This window comes from Cebus imitator, unplaced genomic scaffold (assembly GCF_001604975.1).
Source record: "Cebus imitator isolate Cc_AM_T3 unplaced genomic scaffold, Cebus_imitator-1.0 Scaffold74, whole genome shotgun sequence".
NCBI lineage: Eukaryota > Metazoa > Chordata > Mammalia > Primates > Cebidae > Cebus > Cebus imitator.
The window spans coordinates 5698195-5714369 of record NW_016107389.1 but is presented as its reverse complement, the minus strand read 5'-3'; the positions used below and the strand labels follow the sequence as shown (position 1 = coordinate 5714369).

The following is a 16175-nucleotide window of genomic DNA, read 5'->3' as shown; positions in this document are numbered from 1 at the left end:
GCGCCACCATGCCCAGCTGATTTTTTGTATTTTTAGTAGAGACGGGGTTTCACCACGTTGACCAGGATGGTCTCGATCTCTTGACCTCGTGATCCACCCGCCTCGGCTTCCCAAAGTGCTGGGATTACAGGCTTGAGCCACCGCGCCTGGCTCCAATGAGAATCTTATGCCCACACTGCTCTGACAGGAGGCAGAGCTCAGGTGACATAATACTTGCTCACCCGCTACTCACCTCTGGCTATGTGGCCGGGTGTTGGGGACCCGTGCCGTAATACAATAGGTGCTCAAATCCTAAGCCTGAAGTAAAGTAATTTGATGCCCTCAAGACAACAAAAGAGGCTGTGGGTGAAAAAGAAAGAAAAGAGCTACAGGCACAAGTCCTGGGAAGGGTCCCAAAACTCTTGGGTGGCACCACTGGAGAAACGGACTTAGCCTGTCATCCCAGAAGCCTCTGGAGAGGTCTTACACTATCTAGGAGTTTGTCAAGGAAACTGTAACAAGCAAACAGTGTTATAAGTCAAAATGAGACAAAAAGGAAGGTGCTTTCCAAAGGCAGTTTCCAAAGAAAGAAGTTGCCAAAGGTTCTTTCCAAAGGGTGGAAGGGGGTAAGACGTGGAAGGGCTGGCCTTGGGTCAACCTCCTTATGAGAAGACAGGACATCTTCCAGAGAACTCAAGGAACACTCATAGTAACCAATCTTCATTCAGTTTCATATGATATGTATTAATTGGCGGTCTACTGTGTGTTCAGCCTAGTGCCCAATGCAGGTAAAAGCATGTCATTGGCAGTTTGCGTGAGATGCTTTGCATCTATCATCTCACTTAACCTGCCAACAAATGACACTACTATTATCTCATGTTAAGAAGAGGAACCTGAAGCACAGAGCATTTAAGTGCCTTTTCTGGGATCACAAACTATTAAGTCGTGTATGGCTGGGACGTCAGCTCACGCAGCCTGACTCCAGAACTTGAACTTTTTACATGTTTATTCCCAGGACCACTAGCTTTATATACTCTAAGGAAAAAGTTGAATTCTGGAAAGAGATTTAAGTCAAAAAATGTCCTAATATTTGTTTAAAAATAAACTGAAAACACCTGAAATATTCAGTAATAGAGGGACAGCTATGAACTAATAACAGCAATTATGATAACTACCATTTAGTTCTTTACCATGTCCCAGACATGGAGCTAATAGTCACATAATTATCTCATTTCTCTTTACAACAACTGTATAAGGTGCCTGCTTTATCTTCCCTCCCACATCGCTTTACAAAGGAAGAAGCGGAGGCTCAGAAAAAGTAACTTGTCGTTGTCATGTGGTTAATAACTGATGAAGCTGCAATTAGAAGTCAGTCTGCTGATTTTCAGTTCATAGTCCCAAACATGTGATTTACTCTTATGAAGCCATTAAAAGCTATTTTTGGAATGATTTCAATGCTTATGAAAGAAGTGAAAAAAAAAACCAAAAAACAACAACGACAAAAACCCACAGGTTATGAAATTGTCTAATGTGAGGCCAACGCTGCAAAACGGAATACACAGAAGTAGGGGAATTCACAAAAATATTAACAGTGCTCATCCCTGGAGAGGGCACAGTGCTAAAGTCATTCTCTTCTTTATGTTCTTGTGCAAGTTTCATGTGTTCTGCAGGAAAGGTCTACTGTGTGTTCAGCCTAGTGCTTAATGCAGGTAAAAGCATGTAACTGGCAGTATGCGTGAGGTGCTTTGCATTCTAATTGGAATCCAGTTGGAAAAAGAAAGAGCTTTTACAAGTATTGAAAAAGAAAAAGGGCCAGGCATGGTGGCTGAGGCCTGTAATCCCAGCACTCTGGGAGGCTGAGGCGGGCGGATCACGAGGTCAAGAGATCGAGACCATCCTGGCCAACATGGTGAAACCCCGTCTCTACTAAAAGTACAAAAAGTTAGCCAGGTGTGGTGGTGTGTGCCTGTTGTCCCAGCTACTCGGGAGGCTGAGGCAGGAGAATTGCTTGAAACTGGAAAATGGAAGTTGCAGTGAGCCAGGATCGCGCCATTGCACTCCAGCCTGGTGATAGAGCGAGACTCTGTCTCAAAAAAAAAAAAAAAAAGAAAAAGAAAAAAAGAACTAGAAGCTGAGGTCCTTTGAGGCCCCTGCCATGTCTCATGGGGATCTACGTCCATGTCCTATCTCCCCAAAGGCAGTCGCAGAGCCACACTACTGCTTGTATCTCCACAAGGACACAGCACACACTAGGCGTCCAAGGAGTACTTAACAGGCTTGTTGAGTGAAGAAAAACATGGATATATAACTGCATTAAAGAGACCAAGAATGATACAATAGCTTCCATTTGTTGAGATCCTACTATGCGTCAAGCTACATACTAAGTGTTTTGCACACATCATTTTTGTCCTCATAACAGACTTAATAATGTTAACCCGCTGGGTACTGTCTGTCTACTTCCTCTAACCCTGCTGTCCTTATCCACTCTGCCCTCCACTGCTTAGCTCTGAGCCCCAGGATGGGATCCCTTAGGCTGCATCTGCCAGGCTCCGTTGTCCATTGGTTTCTGGTTGGGTGTTACTGCTGAAGGGAGAGGCACTAGTAGGAGATCAGGGCAGAGGAGAGAGAGGCCAGGGCGTTATCCCTCTGCTGCCCCGTGCTCTGGAACCTGACTGTGCACCCTCTGCCCTTCCACAGTTAGCAGCAGCCCCTCCTCCACGGCTCCTGCTCTCCCACGGTGAGTCCCTTCCCTGGCTCCATCCATCCTGCTGTTAGAGACAGGGTGCAGCCTCAGCCCTTGTTGGTTTCCTTAACACTGCCTACCCCTTTGTAAGGAGGCCTACTTGCTTTCTTCAACTGGTCCAGGCCACGTGTGTCTAATTGCAAAAGACTCTTTCTGTATCTCCTGGTGCTTTGGTTCTGCAAGCTGAGTCTGTGCCTTGAAAGCAAATGGCCAACAGCCCTTGATGGAAAGTTGTGGTCAACACCTGCTTCCAATGAAGCCACCAAGACAAAGTGCCTGCCACCTCTGAGCCCGTGACATCCATCCTGGGCTATCACTGCCACAGAGTCCTCTCTCCTGTCCCCTAAACATCCGGTCCCTGAGCCCAGAAAAATATTTCATGCTCTTGTCTTGGCGATGCCATTTTTCTTCCCTTTTTCTTAAATTGTGAGTAGGAGGAGATTGATTTCTGCCTTTGAGATGCTATGGTTCCACGATTTTAGGAGAAGGCGCTTGTGTAAAACTCAGGAGTCAGCTGCAGAGGATGCAAAGGCCCCTTTAGCCTGCATATCCTGTGAGTGAGAATTGCCTGTCTCTGCAACATGTGGGGCTGGAGTAGCACCTCTGCAGGAGGGTGGAACCTGCCGAGGTGTGTGGGCTGCGAGGAGCCCAGGCAGCGTGCATTCTGAGGCTCATGGGGGAACAGGCTACGGTGGGGGCCTGCACTGATGGCTGAGGCACGTTTGAGTTTGCAGGAGCACTCCTGAGAAACTCCATGTCTGCATAGGGAATCTTGCCTGACTACTTTTTTTGAGAAACCTTGAAATGAAATTAACTTTAAATATACAAGGGTCTTTCATGCTGAGAACCAGTTATTTCCTCCTCCTCCTTCCCTCCTCCTCCTCTTCCTCCTTCTTCCTTCTCCTTCTTCCTTCTCCCTCCTCCTCCTTCCCCTCCCCCTCCTCCTCTTCCTTTCTTCTTCCTCTTTCTTCCTCCTTCTTCTTCCTCTTCTTCATAGAGACCAGGACTACACAATCCTCCTGCCTTGGCCTCCCAAAGTGCTGGAATTACAGGGGTGAGCCACTGCACCCAGCCCTAATTATTTACTCTTATTTGGATTTTTGTAAGCATTTTTCTTCAAAAGAAAATATAAAAAAGAAAAGCTAATTTGCCTAGTGTTCTACCCTGCCACCCTCAGTGCAATGATGCTGTTACAAAGATTAAGGAAAAAAGTCTGAGTGATTTTGCTCACTTTACCTTATGACATGTTTAATAAGGACGTTAAAAAATGATTTGGGGGGCTGGGTGCGGTGGCTCACGCCTGTAATCCTAGCACTTTGGGAGGCCAAGGTGGGTGGATCACCTGAGGTCAGGAATTCAGGACCAGCCTGGCCATCATGGCGAAACCCCATCTTTAAAAAAAAAAAAATTATTTGGGGAGAATGTTTTTGATCCTGTGACTGCAAAGAGACCAGTACAACATACTCTCAAGCTCTGGCAGGATAAATTATTTCAGGTCTTAAAGATGAAAGGCATGAAATAGTCCATTGACCTCAAATGTGATCAGGCAAACTCCATCAAGAGCAGAAATCTGAGGCTTCCAGAGATTCTCCTCACTAGGAAAAATCCTGGATTGTAACCCTGTGTGGAACATGCTGGTGCCATTTAAAAAAGAAAAACTTACATTTCTTTTCACAAGATCAGGTTATGGAATTTATGAAAAGAGAATATATTTCTTTCTATTTTTTGCCTCCCAGAAACAATGATTCTGAATCATTAGATGTTGGCTCTGGGAGATATAACTTTCTTTGCAAACATGAAAGAGGGCTTTTTTCCCCCTCAGTGTACGGATTTCTCTCATGGAGATGGTAGGAATGAGACCTCTAGTGTTTTTCTCCCAAGCCCAGAGGGCTCGTTCCTAGACCTGAAATGCCTCTAAGTCAGAGGGAAGCTGAAGATCACAGGACTGAGAGTCCAGGATGGTGTTGTCCAGGGTGTTGCTGTGCAAACAAGGCAGCCGGTGCCAGCAAGGCTGAATGAAAATGAATGAACTCAGAGCAGGCGCACGTGAAGAAGCAAAAGGGGAAGTGATTGTGTAAGGCTTTATATATAATACCTGTGTGCATGTGTATTTTCATGACCACATTTGGGCTTCACAGTACAGCCCCATTTATGTGATGCCCTGTTGTTACGAGACTGGATGCTTGCCCCTTTCTTTTTTAAAGTAAATTGACTTTTTTTTGAAACAGGGTCTCACTCTGTCACCCAGGCTGGAGTGCAGTAGCACCATCATGGCTCACCACAGCCTTGACCTTCTGGGCTTAAGCAGTCCTCCCGCAGCCTCCCAAGTAGCTGGGACTACAGACATGCACCAGATACACCTGGCTAATTTTTAATTCTTTTGTAGAGATGGGATCTTTCTTTGTTGTCTAAGCTGATCTTGAGCGCCTGGGCTCAAGTGATCCTCCCACCTTGGCCTCCCAAAGTGTTGGGACTCCAGGTGTGAGCCACCGTGCCTGGCCAATGCCTGCCCCTTCTGTGGGGGGTCTATTGCTGCCCGGTGAGCTGCGGAGATGGGGGAGTTTGTGTGTGTGTGTGTGGTCAAGACTGTCGTACTGACTGGCATCCTGTAGCCAGCTCTTTGTGTTATGGGGATAATAAGGGTCCTCAACGGACAGACAGAGCCCAGGGTTTGAGTCCTTTCTGCCACATGCCACCTTGTGATTTTAAGACCACAAAGCCTCTCTGGGGCTCAATTTCCTCATCTGTGAATGTGGATTAAAAACTCTCTTGTAATGTTGCTGTAAGAATGTGACAAGACGGTGATGAGAAAATGCCTGTTTTCCAGAAGGTGTTAATTGGGTGTTACCTACTTCCTTCCTCCCCACTGAACTGACCAGGCCAGGTGCTGAGACCCTCCTGCAGGCCCCATGCCAGTGGCTCATCCCCGTGTCTGTTCACATCCCTTCCTTGGTGCTCACATCGGTTTTGTCATTAGGTGAAGGTCATAAGTGGTTGGCAGCAAAGCCATCTTGACACTCCTTATCCCAACCCCAAGCCTGTGCTGTCTACGACACCCCCTGTTTCTTCTGGAACTCTCGCTGAAGTCAGTGGAAACCTTCCAAAGAAGTAGCTGAGAAAAGCCAAAAACAGACAGACCTCCCGAGTCACAGCTTGGCTCGTCTTCTCGCTGACCAGCAGGATGGAAAGGGAGCTCTCAGGGCTGCAGCCAGCAGCAGAAGCAAGTGACCCTCACCCCCAGCCCAGAGAGCCTACAGTGCAGGGGGAGTTGCAGCATGGGGAGCACAGAAGAGCGAAGGAGAGCTGGAAGAGGGAGTGTGGAAGGAGGGCGGGGGGGGGGCATGCAGCTGGAATGCCACAGGAGGGAGAGGCACTCGGTGGAGGGGCCTTGGTCCTACCCCTGAGGAGGCCGAGGGCAGTGACAGGGAAAAAGGCTGCAGAATCCGGGCCAGCTGGGATTCAGTGCTGTGCTTCCTGCTCACAAATTGCGTGACTTTGCCCTGACGGTGTCTCTCTGTCTGTGTATCTGTCTCGGGGTTGCTGTGAAGATCAAATGGGAAATGAGCTAACGTGTACAACACATCCAGCCCAGTGCCTGGGCGGAGTGCTCCCCAAGAGCCCCTTCTCTCCCCACCCGCCCTTACCTCGTCTGACTGCTCTGAGGATGAAATGAGACGCGGCTCTGGAGAAACAGGATTTACTCCGCGCAGATCAGTTTCCCTCCCGCTCCCTTAAAAACAGGCTCCCAAACTGGTAAAGGTTCCTCGTGAGAGAGTGAGAATGGAAGTGGGCGATAAATTGCCTCGTTTCACTCAGCGACTGTTTCCCAGTTCTCTCCTGCTACTGCTGTACTCTCGCAGTGTTTACCCGAGTTCTGGCGTACGGTTGTAGAAAATAGATCCTTTGATGGTTTTGTCGAAATATCTTGGGAGCCAGAGGAATTCGGGCCAAGTTAGTCATCCTTTGTGAAACTACAATCAGGAGGCGATGTTTATCTAGCCCAACCAGACCCTGTACTAAAATATAGAGTACAATTAGATGTTTTTGAAAAATAGGGATTGCGGTTTCTCTGTAGGCCGGGGCAAGTCTGCTCTTTTAAGAGTGTAACATGTATTCATCAAAATGCTGGAGGTGGGTGGCGAAATAGGCTTCGGGGACCCAAGTCAGCAATGATCACAGCCGTGCTGGGCGGGCAGTGGTGTAGCTGTGGTGGCCTAGATTAAAGTCTCCATCCCAGCACCATCAATAGAACTCTCCGCAGCAATGGAAATGTTTTATTTCTGTGCTCTCTGATGCGGCAGCTACGTATTTGAGCACTTGAAAGGTGGCTTCTGTGACTGACAAACGGAATTTTTGGTTTTCTTTAATTTAAAGTAACTGAGATGTGGATTTAAATAGCTACATATGGTTTGTGGCTACCATATTGGACAACATAACATTATACAGATAGCAGCATCCCATGAGCAGCTGCTTCAAACAGGCGAGCCTCACATGGGTGCGCTTTCCAGCCATGTCCAGGGCTGTTTGATGTGACCTCAGAGAGGTTGCTCTCCACTAGCAAGTGAAACTGCGTTGATCGGGTGAGGACTTTGCTCACTGGAGGGGCTGAAGCAGAACTGGGGAGAATTTGAAAGGTGACAGAAAAGGAGAGGGTGTGGACTGGGCGTGGTGGCTCATGCCTGTAATCCCAACACTTTGAGAGGCCAAGGTAGGCGGATCACCTGAGGTCAGGAGTTCAAGACCAGCCTGGCCAACATGGCAAAACCCCATCTCTACTAAAAATACAAAAATTAGCTGGGTGTGGTGGTGGGCGCCTGTAATCCCAGCTACTTAGGAGGTTGAGGCAGGAGAATGGGTTGAACTCAGGAGGTGGAGGTTGTGGTGAGCCAAGATTGCACCACTGCACTCCAGCCTGGGTGACAGAGTGAGACTCAAATAAATAAATAAATAAAAATAATAAACAAATGGAGAGCGTGTGGTGCAAGCCACAGCTCAGCACTGGAACCCCCATCGGGGCTGGGAGTTTCGGTTCCTGACCAGTTTGAGGCAGTCTTGCCTTTAGCCTCCTCCTCACTGGATGTCCCTGGAGCAAGATAAGATGTTAACAGCTGGTGATAAAGAGACACAAATGTGGTCTCCAAGGGACTTATTGTAGGTTGGTCTCCGCCGAGACCCATGAGGGTAGGACTGTGTTGAAGAATACACGGATGGATGAGTACATTGGTTTTGGTAGCTGGTGGGTAAGACAATGATGCCCTAATGCAATTTGGTCTTCTTTAATACAAAAGGGATCCTCGTGCGCTCACACCAGCAGTGTATAGTGGTTGGGCACTGGGACCATTGGCTAATGGGAGAAGCCCGGCCTGGCTGATGCCCACTGCTCTTGTTTACCCTTCTCTTGATGGTTCCCTTCCTTCCCCATCTCCAAGCCCCCAGGAGATGTTCTCAGGCTGGGCCAAGCCGCTCACGTCAGAGGAAGTACCCACTTCAGCCCTGGAAGATGACAAATGACCTCTTTTCTTCCCAGCTGATTTCAAGCAGAAAGCAATCTCCCTACCCTTGTCTTTCACCTCCCCTCTCACCCCACAAACAGACCAGGGGTAGGTTAGGGAGGTAAAAATCACTCCACTCACTGTTTGGAGGCCCCAGGTCTAAATGCCAGGTCTGCCAAGAGCTTTTTGTCTCCGGACAAATCATTTTCCCTGCCTCGGCCTTGGTTTCCCCATCTGAAAAATGGCAGGGTTGAAACATTCCTCAAGATGCGAACATTCCATGCTTAAAATAGATCCAGAGAAACGAGATTATCGAACAGGCTTCACTCCAGGCGGCATTGTCATTTAAAGGAGCTGGTTAACCCAAATGAGTCTCTAATTGACAGCCTGCAGGGGGAGCTCCCCCAGCCCGGCCCCCAAGCAGGAGGACTTCCAAATTCCCTCACTTGCATGCTGCCATCTCCTCCAGCCCTAAGGGACAGGCACTGGAGGGACCCTTTGACCCGAAAGATCCTCCTCTCACACCAACTACTTTTTAAATGCTATGTGCACCCGCAAGAAATTTCTGTCATTCCTCAACCTGCTTGACTCTCGGAAGGGAAACCTGGCTGGAGAGCAAAAGTTCAGATACAAGAGGAATCCTGTGCCTCCAAACTAAGCTGCCTGGGAGTTCGAACTCACGACTGGGAGTCAGGTGGCCCTGTGCCAGGTCTCTTTATAGCAGCGCAGCTGTTGGCACCCCACGTGAGCTTTGGTTTCCTCCTCTTTAGAATGGGATAATAACCAGCCCTGCTGTCCTCGCCCGGCTGTTGTGAGAACCACGAGGGGTCGATGGCTGCACCAAATGTTTTGTTTTGTAAAACACTCTCTAACAGCAAAGTGGTGGCGGCGGCCTGTCCACGTTCTCCAGATACAAATATCTGCACGGTAATGGTCAAACGGCACAACACCAGCTTTCTTCTCCCAGTGCTGGAGAGGCTGTGGGATGAAACTGTAAGATGCTAAATCACTCCTGAGCTGTTTTAAGGATTAGGCAGAAATGTTAATGGCAACAGATGTCAGCTTGTTCCCTCCAGGAGGATTTAGGTTTCAGTGGTGTATTTCTCTGTTGGCCTCAGCCAAGACGTGGCCACAGTCCTTTCTGCAAATCCTGAGAGCTGCCAGGCCCACTTTCTGCCCTGAGGTTAAAAATCTGACTGGGAAACATTGGGAGCTGAATGCTGAATCTTGTCTTGGGAGTGCCTCAGGGTGACAGTAATATCCTCTAAGATCAGCTGATGCAAATTTTGGGGGGAATGAAATGCAGTCTGGAAATCTAGTTTTTTCACAGGGGCTGTGAACAGAGATGAAAGAACTGGGTTCTAGGCTATGTTTGGAGACGCCCCAAGTCCCTGTACAGTGAGATCTGGGTGGCCCAGGTGAACTGCGTGTGGTCTTGCAGATCTGACATTCCAGGGGACTGTGAAAACGGATAGAGAGGCTAACCCAAGGATCATTTTAGAAATTATCGAGGTTTCTCCTCCTAGCTCTTGGTGGTAAGGTGGCCACGCTCTTGGGAGAAAGGCTGTGTCATTGTCGCTGTCTGGAGCCTGCAGAGTTTCAGAAACACTGCAACAGCAGAGCAAATCCACCTCCAGGAAAAGAGCTGAGGGGTGTTCTGAGCCCCTTGGACAGGGGGCTGCATGCTGCCCTTCTGAAGGCTTCCCGGCTCCACACTCACCTTTGAAGGGGGACTGGGCTCGTGTCACAAGGAAGAGCCTCTTGCTCTTGCTCTGCGGCTCCTGGCGGACGTGGTAGCCCAGCGTGTTGCAGCGACCTTTCTTGCAGCTCAGGCACAGGCCCTGGCTGAAGCTGTCCATGTCCCTGCACAGGTAGGCCATGCTCTGCGTGCCGGCGTGCAGCAAGGAGTCAATGAACAGGTGCACCGATCGCTCGTGGGAGCATTTGATAGTCTGGGTGATGGCTGGAACACAGGGCAAGAAGGACATTATCATCCCTTAACCCAAAGCAGCCTCAACTCAGAGGATCACCTTGGTTCTCGCCCACAGGAGGTTAGCAGTAGCACACAGGACAGGCAGGGGTGGGCTGGTCAACGCGGACCCCCTGACAACAGCGGGATGTGACAACTGACGGAAACTAAGGAAAGTAGACCTTCTGGGTCACGTAGTGTCAGGCAAAATCCCTGGCACTGCTGGGATCCTGAGAGCACTCCTCTATGGCAGTGTGTTGCAGCAGGCGTTTGAATAGGCACCCAAGTCACTAAGTAAATTCATTCAGAGAACAGGTTAGTGTAATTTATTATGTATTCATTATAGAAATATTTCTATCTACTGTGGGAGGAGGAGGCAGGTAGATCACGAATCAAAAGTTCGAGACCATCCTGGCCAACACGGTGAAACCCATCTTTACTAAAAATACAAAAATTAGCTGGGCATCACGGCACATTTCTGTAGTCCCTGCTACTCGGGAGGCTGAGGCATGAGAATCGCCTGAACTCGGGAGTCAGAGGTTGCAGCGAGCCAAGATCGTGCTACTGCACTACAGCCTGGAGACAGAGCAAGACTTCATCTCAAAAAAAAAAAAAAAAGAGAAAAAGAAAAAAAGAAATATTTCTGTCTTAAATGGGATAACTTAAAATGCCCCGGTGCTGATGTCTGGAGGGCGGGGTTTCTGGAACAGGCTTGCCTGGGAACACCTTTTCTCTTAATATAGCTAGATACAGGATGCCCTCCCGTGGTGCTCTGACAGTCTGGAAAACGCTGAGGCCTCTCGGCAATGTCTGCCTTGTGTCCCAAAGCAGCCACTGTATCCCTTAGGTAGCAGGCCTGCGAAGCCAGCACGAGGACTGGATTTGGAAGGACATTGCCTAGTAACCAGGTCTGCACAGCCCTCACCCCCAAAACAAGCTTACGAGGTTGATCTACCATGGATTTGAACTTTTTTTTTTAAGTTTCCAATTTTCACCTAATCTGTAGTAAATAATTCTCAAGGGATGTTGAGAAACCACCGCCAGATATGTAAAACACTTGATGTAAAAGGACAGCACAGGTGACTTTGCCAAAACCTACTTCCCCAGGTGTCTGGAGGCTAAATACCAATATTAGTCATCGCAGTCCTTGGACACTGGTGGCTGCACTCGTTGGGCACCTACGGGGAGGCTGTGTATGCTGCATGCCCTCCGCTCCTCCACTGCCTGCATCCTCACTGCAGCTCCTTGACGTAGCTGTTATCAACAAGGTAACTGAGCCTCCAAGACATCTACTAACTCAGCCAAGCTCATCCACCTAGGAGGCAGTGCGGGTGGAACAGCAGCTCTCCAGTGATCCCCGTGCAGTCGTGGCTGGGAGAACTACCCCCAGGAACCCTTTCAAACACAGGGGTGAAGACAACTGAGAAAAGCCATCCCAAACTTGGGCAAGCTGAATACCTATATTTGGTTCCATTTCTTTGAAGTTTAGCACAAAAGAGCAAATGGGACCGGGCGCGGTGGCTCACGCCTATAATCCCAGCACTTTGGGAGGCCGAGGTGGGTGGATCACGAGGTCAAGAGATCGAGACCATCCTGGTCAACATGGTGAAACCCCGTCTCTACTAAAAATACAAAAAATTAGCTGGGCATGGTGGCGCACGCCTGTAGTCCCTGCTACTCGGGAGGCTGAGGCAGGAGAATTGCTTGAACCCAGGAGGCGGAGGTTGTGGTGAGCTGAGATTGTACCATTGCACCCAGCAAAGCTCCGTCTCAGAAAAAAAAGAGCAAATGGTAATGATTGGTCAGGGATGTGTTTACCAGGCAAATAAGGCCCATGTGAGCTTTGCAGGGGTGAAGTTTGGGAGGAGGGCTGGAAGGTCAGCTGGGAACTGCTGGTGGCTGGAGGGGAGGCGATGGGGGGCAGAGGTGGGTGGGGGATGTAAGCAATGAAAAGACAAGTTCCCAGAAGGCTTTCTCAGGCCTGGGTGGTAGAAGACTAGAAGTCCAGCCAAAATGAGGTGATGTGGAGTGTGAAGGTCATTCTGATATTGGAGAGGCAAGGATGGTGTCATCACAAGAGAGAGTGTTCTCACCTCAGTGTCAGATGATCAGGGTGAGGTGGCTTGCGGGGGTAGAGGGCTCTAGCCAGCTTAGAGTGATTGGCATGTCTTAATCAGGATGATATTTTATAATAGCAAGAAATTTGGAATGCTCGTGGAATGTGCTGCTTCTGCTGACATTTTTGTTCTTTAATCCTGTGGATATTATCGATGTGCATGTTAATATTTCGGTTTTAGGGCTTGAGAGAGAAGTGGGATCACAACCCACATAATAGCACATTCTGTGTCTGCCGCAAGGTAAAGGGCGTAACAAGGACATATCTGAAGCTGAATTTCCCATCGGGAGAATCTGAGTAATGTCCCCAATTAAACTGATGGGGTGGGATGAAGGGAGAGAGCAGGGTTCAAGAAGCCACAACCTATTAAGTAGATCCTCATATGGCTCAGAATAGAGGCAGTCCCTGGAATGAGGAAACTTCCAGAGAAGGAAGAATAACCACAAGTATCCAGACTCAACTCTCAGAAGAGCTTGTACGGGGGAAGAGGCTTTGCGTAGGCTCACGGGGCCAGGCTAAGTGGGGGTTCCTGTTAGTACCCTCTGCTCATCCTCAGGGTGTGGCCTTGCCCACTCCCATACTCCTTCTCTCTGGGTGGGCTCGGTGACCATACAACCTGGGACCCTACCCTTGCTGAACTCTTCCCCGAGTCCCACATGTTGGTAGATTCCACTGAATTCCAGAGGGCCCGTGGAAGTGTAGACCGGTGCTCTGGCCCCATGACTTCTTTCTCACCATTGAAGCCGTGCTGGGCGATGTGTCTGTAGAGCTCTAGGAAGTGGCAGCCAGGCTGGAAGGAGCCCCCATTGGGATAGAAGTCATAGTGCCCGATGGGCTGTTTGATGCCCACACTCAGGCCCATGTACTCCCGGGTAAAGGTGTGAATGGCATCCACAAAATCAGCATCATCTGGAGAAAGACGATCGTTGGGGGAGCTTCCCTCAAACAAAGGGCCCGCAGGATCCAGCCCTAATTGGAAAGCAGGGGTAAGGGTTAGGTGGGAGCAAGGAGAGGGGACGAGAAATGTGCTTTTTAGCTTTTTCGTTTTATTATACATTAATGAGCTAGCAGGAAGAAGAAACACCTAGGGCATAATCCTTCTCTAGAAAACCTTGCCATAACCTTTTCTCAGTAAAACCACAGTAATTCATGGTGCTAACAATGAGACACAGGCTGGGAATTAGCTCAGGGGAAGAGGTTTGCAGAAACTCTCCAGTGGTAGACATAAGGTTACGATGCTTGAGGCCGGGGGCCTGGGCAACATAGTGAGACCCCGTCTCTAAAAAAAAGCAATACAAGGCCGGGTGCAGTGGCTCACACCTGTAATCCCAGTACTTTGGGAGGCCAAGGCAGGTGGATCACCTGAGGTCCAGGACTCGAGACCAGCCTGACCAACATGGAGAAACCCCGTCTTTACTAAAAATACAAAATTAGCCGGGTGTGGTGGCACATGCCTGTAATCTTGGCTACTCAGGAGGCTGAGGCAGGAGAATCACTTGAACCCGAGAGGGAGAGGTTGCAGTGAGCAGAGATTGCACTGCTGCATTCCAGCCTGGGCAACAAGGGTGAAACTCTGTCTCAATTAAAAAAAAGAATACAAAACTTAGCTGGGTGTAGTAGCATGTGCCTGTAGTTTCAGCTACTTGAGAGGCTATGGCAGGAGGCTTACTTGAGCCCAAGAGTTTGAGGTTGCAGTGAACCGTGATTGCACCACTGTGACCCAGTCTAGGCAACAGAGGGAGATCCTGTCTCAAAAAGAAAAAAGAGAATACTTGAATTACTTAAGCAAATCAATGTTGAGTACCTCTCAAGTTTCGTTCAAGACCATCTGTTTGCATCCATAAAAAAAGCCAATATGCTCATTATAAGTAGTTCCAACCTACCTATCAAAGAATGAAATTTGATGGCCTGCATGTTGTCAATAATTTCTGTAAACAAGCTAATTTTTCTCCTACAATGTCATTTCGTCAGAACATCCAGAACAGCCCAGGACACCAGCGTACGGGGTGAAAATGCGTGCAAGCAGGAGCTCAGGGCCTCAAGTGACAGATGTATGTGTGTGAAGCAAGGTGGCAGCCCCCGGCTGTCTGTGGTTGCGGAGTATTTATGCACTCAAGGTTTTTCCCTGTTTTTCTTCCTCTGCTTTCTCTGGAGGACCCTCTGGTGTCCCACCCCAGCCTTGGCTTTCTTCTCTACTATGAGGGGCAAAGGAACTGAGAGTGGGCTGTGAGATTGCCCATTCTCCAGCCCCACTCCCAGTGACAAATGAAAAATGTCCTTGGCCAGGCGTGGTGACTCACACCTGGTAATCCCAGCACTTGGGGAGGCCAAGGTGGGTGGATCACCTGAGGTCAGGAGATCGAGACCAACCTGGCCAACATGGCAAAACCCCGTTTCTACTAAAAGTACAAAAATTAGCCAGGCGTGGTTGCAGGCACCTGTAGTCCCAGCTACTTGGGAGGCTGACGGAGGAGAAAAACTTGAACCTGGCCGGTGGAGGCTGCAGTGGGCCACAGGAGCTAGTGTCACTGCACTCTAGCCTGTGCAACAGAACGAGACTTCATCTCAAAAAAAAAAAAAAAAAAAAAAAGAAAAGAAAAATGTTCTGATGTCATTTCTGTTTCCTTCTTCATCACGATGATAACAAATTGGCAAGAGGGTGTTGAGCCTTCCTGCTGTCTCTGAGGCGGGTGGGCCCGGCTGACACGCCTGATGTGACCCATAGCCCTGGGTGGATGGAGAGGGTTCTGGTCCTTGGGCCTCTGCCCTCTGGCCCTGCTTCTTCAGTGGGAGGGCTGCTTACCCCTAGGCGACTGTGGCTTAAATCCATGGGGAGCACAAGCAGGACCAGGCTTCCCCAGTCAGCAGCAAGATGAACAAAAAAGCATGAGGAAATGAGCTCTCATAATCACAAGTGTATTCCGTTTGCATGTCTGCCGTTATCTGCATTCTATTCTTTTATAAAGGAATGGTAGTAGATAGTAGTTGTTTTTAAAATTGCCCTCTCGATAAAATATAAAGTTGTAACCACTCTGTTATTCGACTCAAATACTCTTTGTTTTAGCCTGTGAAATATGTTTGCAGCCTGCTGGGTCCTGAAGGATGAGTAGGAGTTTGGTGGGCTGAGTGGTGGGGAAAGGGAACAGTGCATGGAAAGGCGCAGAGGCACAAGAGGCCATGGTGTGTTCATGAAGTGGAGAAAAATCTTATGTTGTTGTTGACACCTAGAGCTATGGAAAGGGATGAGCAGGAGGAGAGGCTGGGCACTCTGGGGCTTCCACACTGAGGAGGGCCCTGCCTGTGCCTCGTGGGTTTTATGCCTGTGGTATCAGTGGGCCTCAAACTTGGGCTGGGGAACAATCTGACTAGCTTTGTGTTTTGTATGTTTTGTATCCTAATCCCTGGTGGTGTGAAGGATGGGGCTGGTGTCAGGGAAGCCTGGGAGGAAGACCTTTCTTGCACGTGTGCCGACCTTCCCGGATATCTTGGGGCATTTCTGAGGGTACGGAGTTCAGGGTGAAGTTTTTGATGCAGCGCTCCCTCGTTCAACCCCAATGGGTCCCAGAATAGAATACACACGTTTCACAAATGTGGGAACAGAGGCACGAACACGGCTGATGAATTACAGCAAATTAAGGCTGTGACTCTTCACTCCTTAACTCACCCAAATTGGACTTTGTAAATTATAGATTAAAAAATAAGGCCCTGGTAAGTGCGGTGGCTCATGGTTGTAATTTCATTACTTTGGGAGGCTGAGGCGAGTGTATCACGAGGTCAGGAGTTCAAGTCCAGTCTGAACAATATGGTGAAACCCTGTTTCTACTAAAAATACAAAAATTAGCTGGTTGTCATGGCGCATGCCTGTAGTCCCAGCTA

At 48.9% G+C, this 16175-nt stretch overlaps 1 protein-coding gene across 1 annotated transcript in view; it reads right to left on the bottom strand.

Moving 5' to 3' along the window:
* Positions 1 to 16175, bottom strand: part of LIPC (lipase C, hepatic type) — a 183825-nt gene that overhangs the window by 7931 nt on the left and 159719 nt on the right. Inside the window, exons 6-7 of the mRNA XM_037739739.1 lie at positions 13035 to 13268; positions 9935 to 10177 (exon numbers count right to left, since the gene is read on the bottom strand). Of these exons, the coding sequence (XP_037595667.1) occupies positions 9935 to 10177; positions 13035 to 13268 (477 nt within the window). The remainder of the gene's footprint in view (positions 1 to 9934; positions 10178 to 13034; positions 13269 to 16175) is intronic.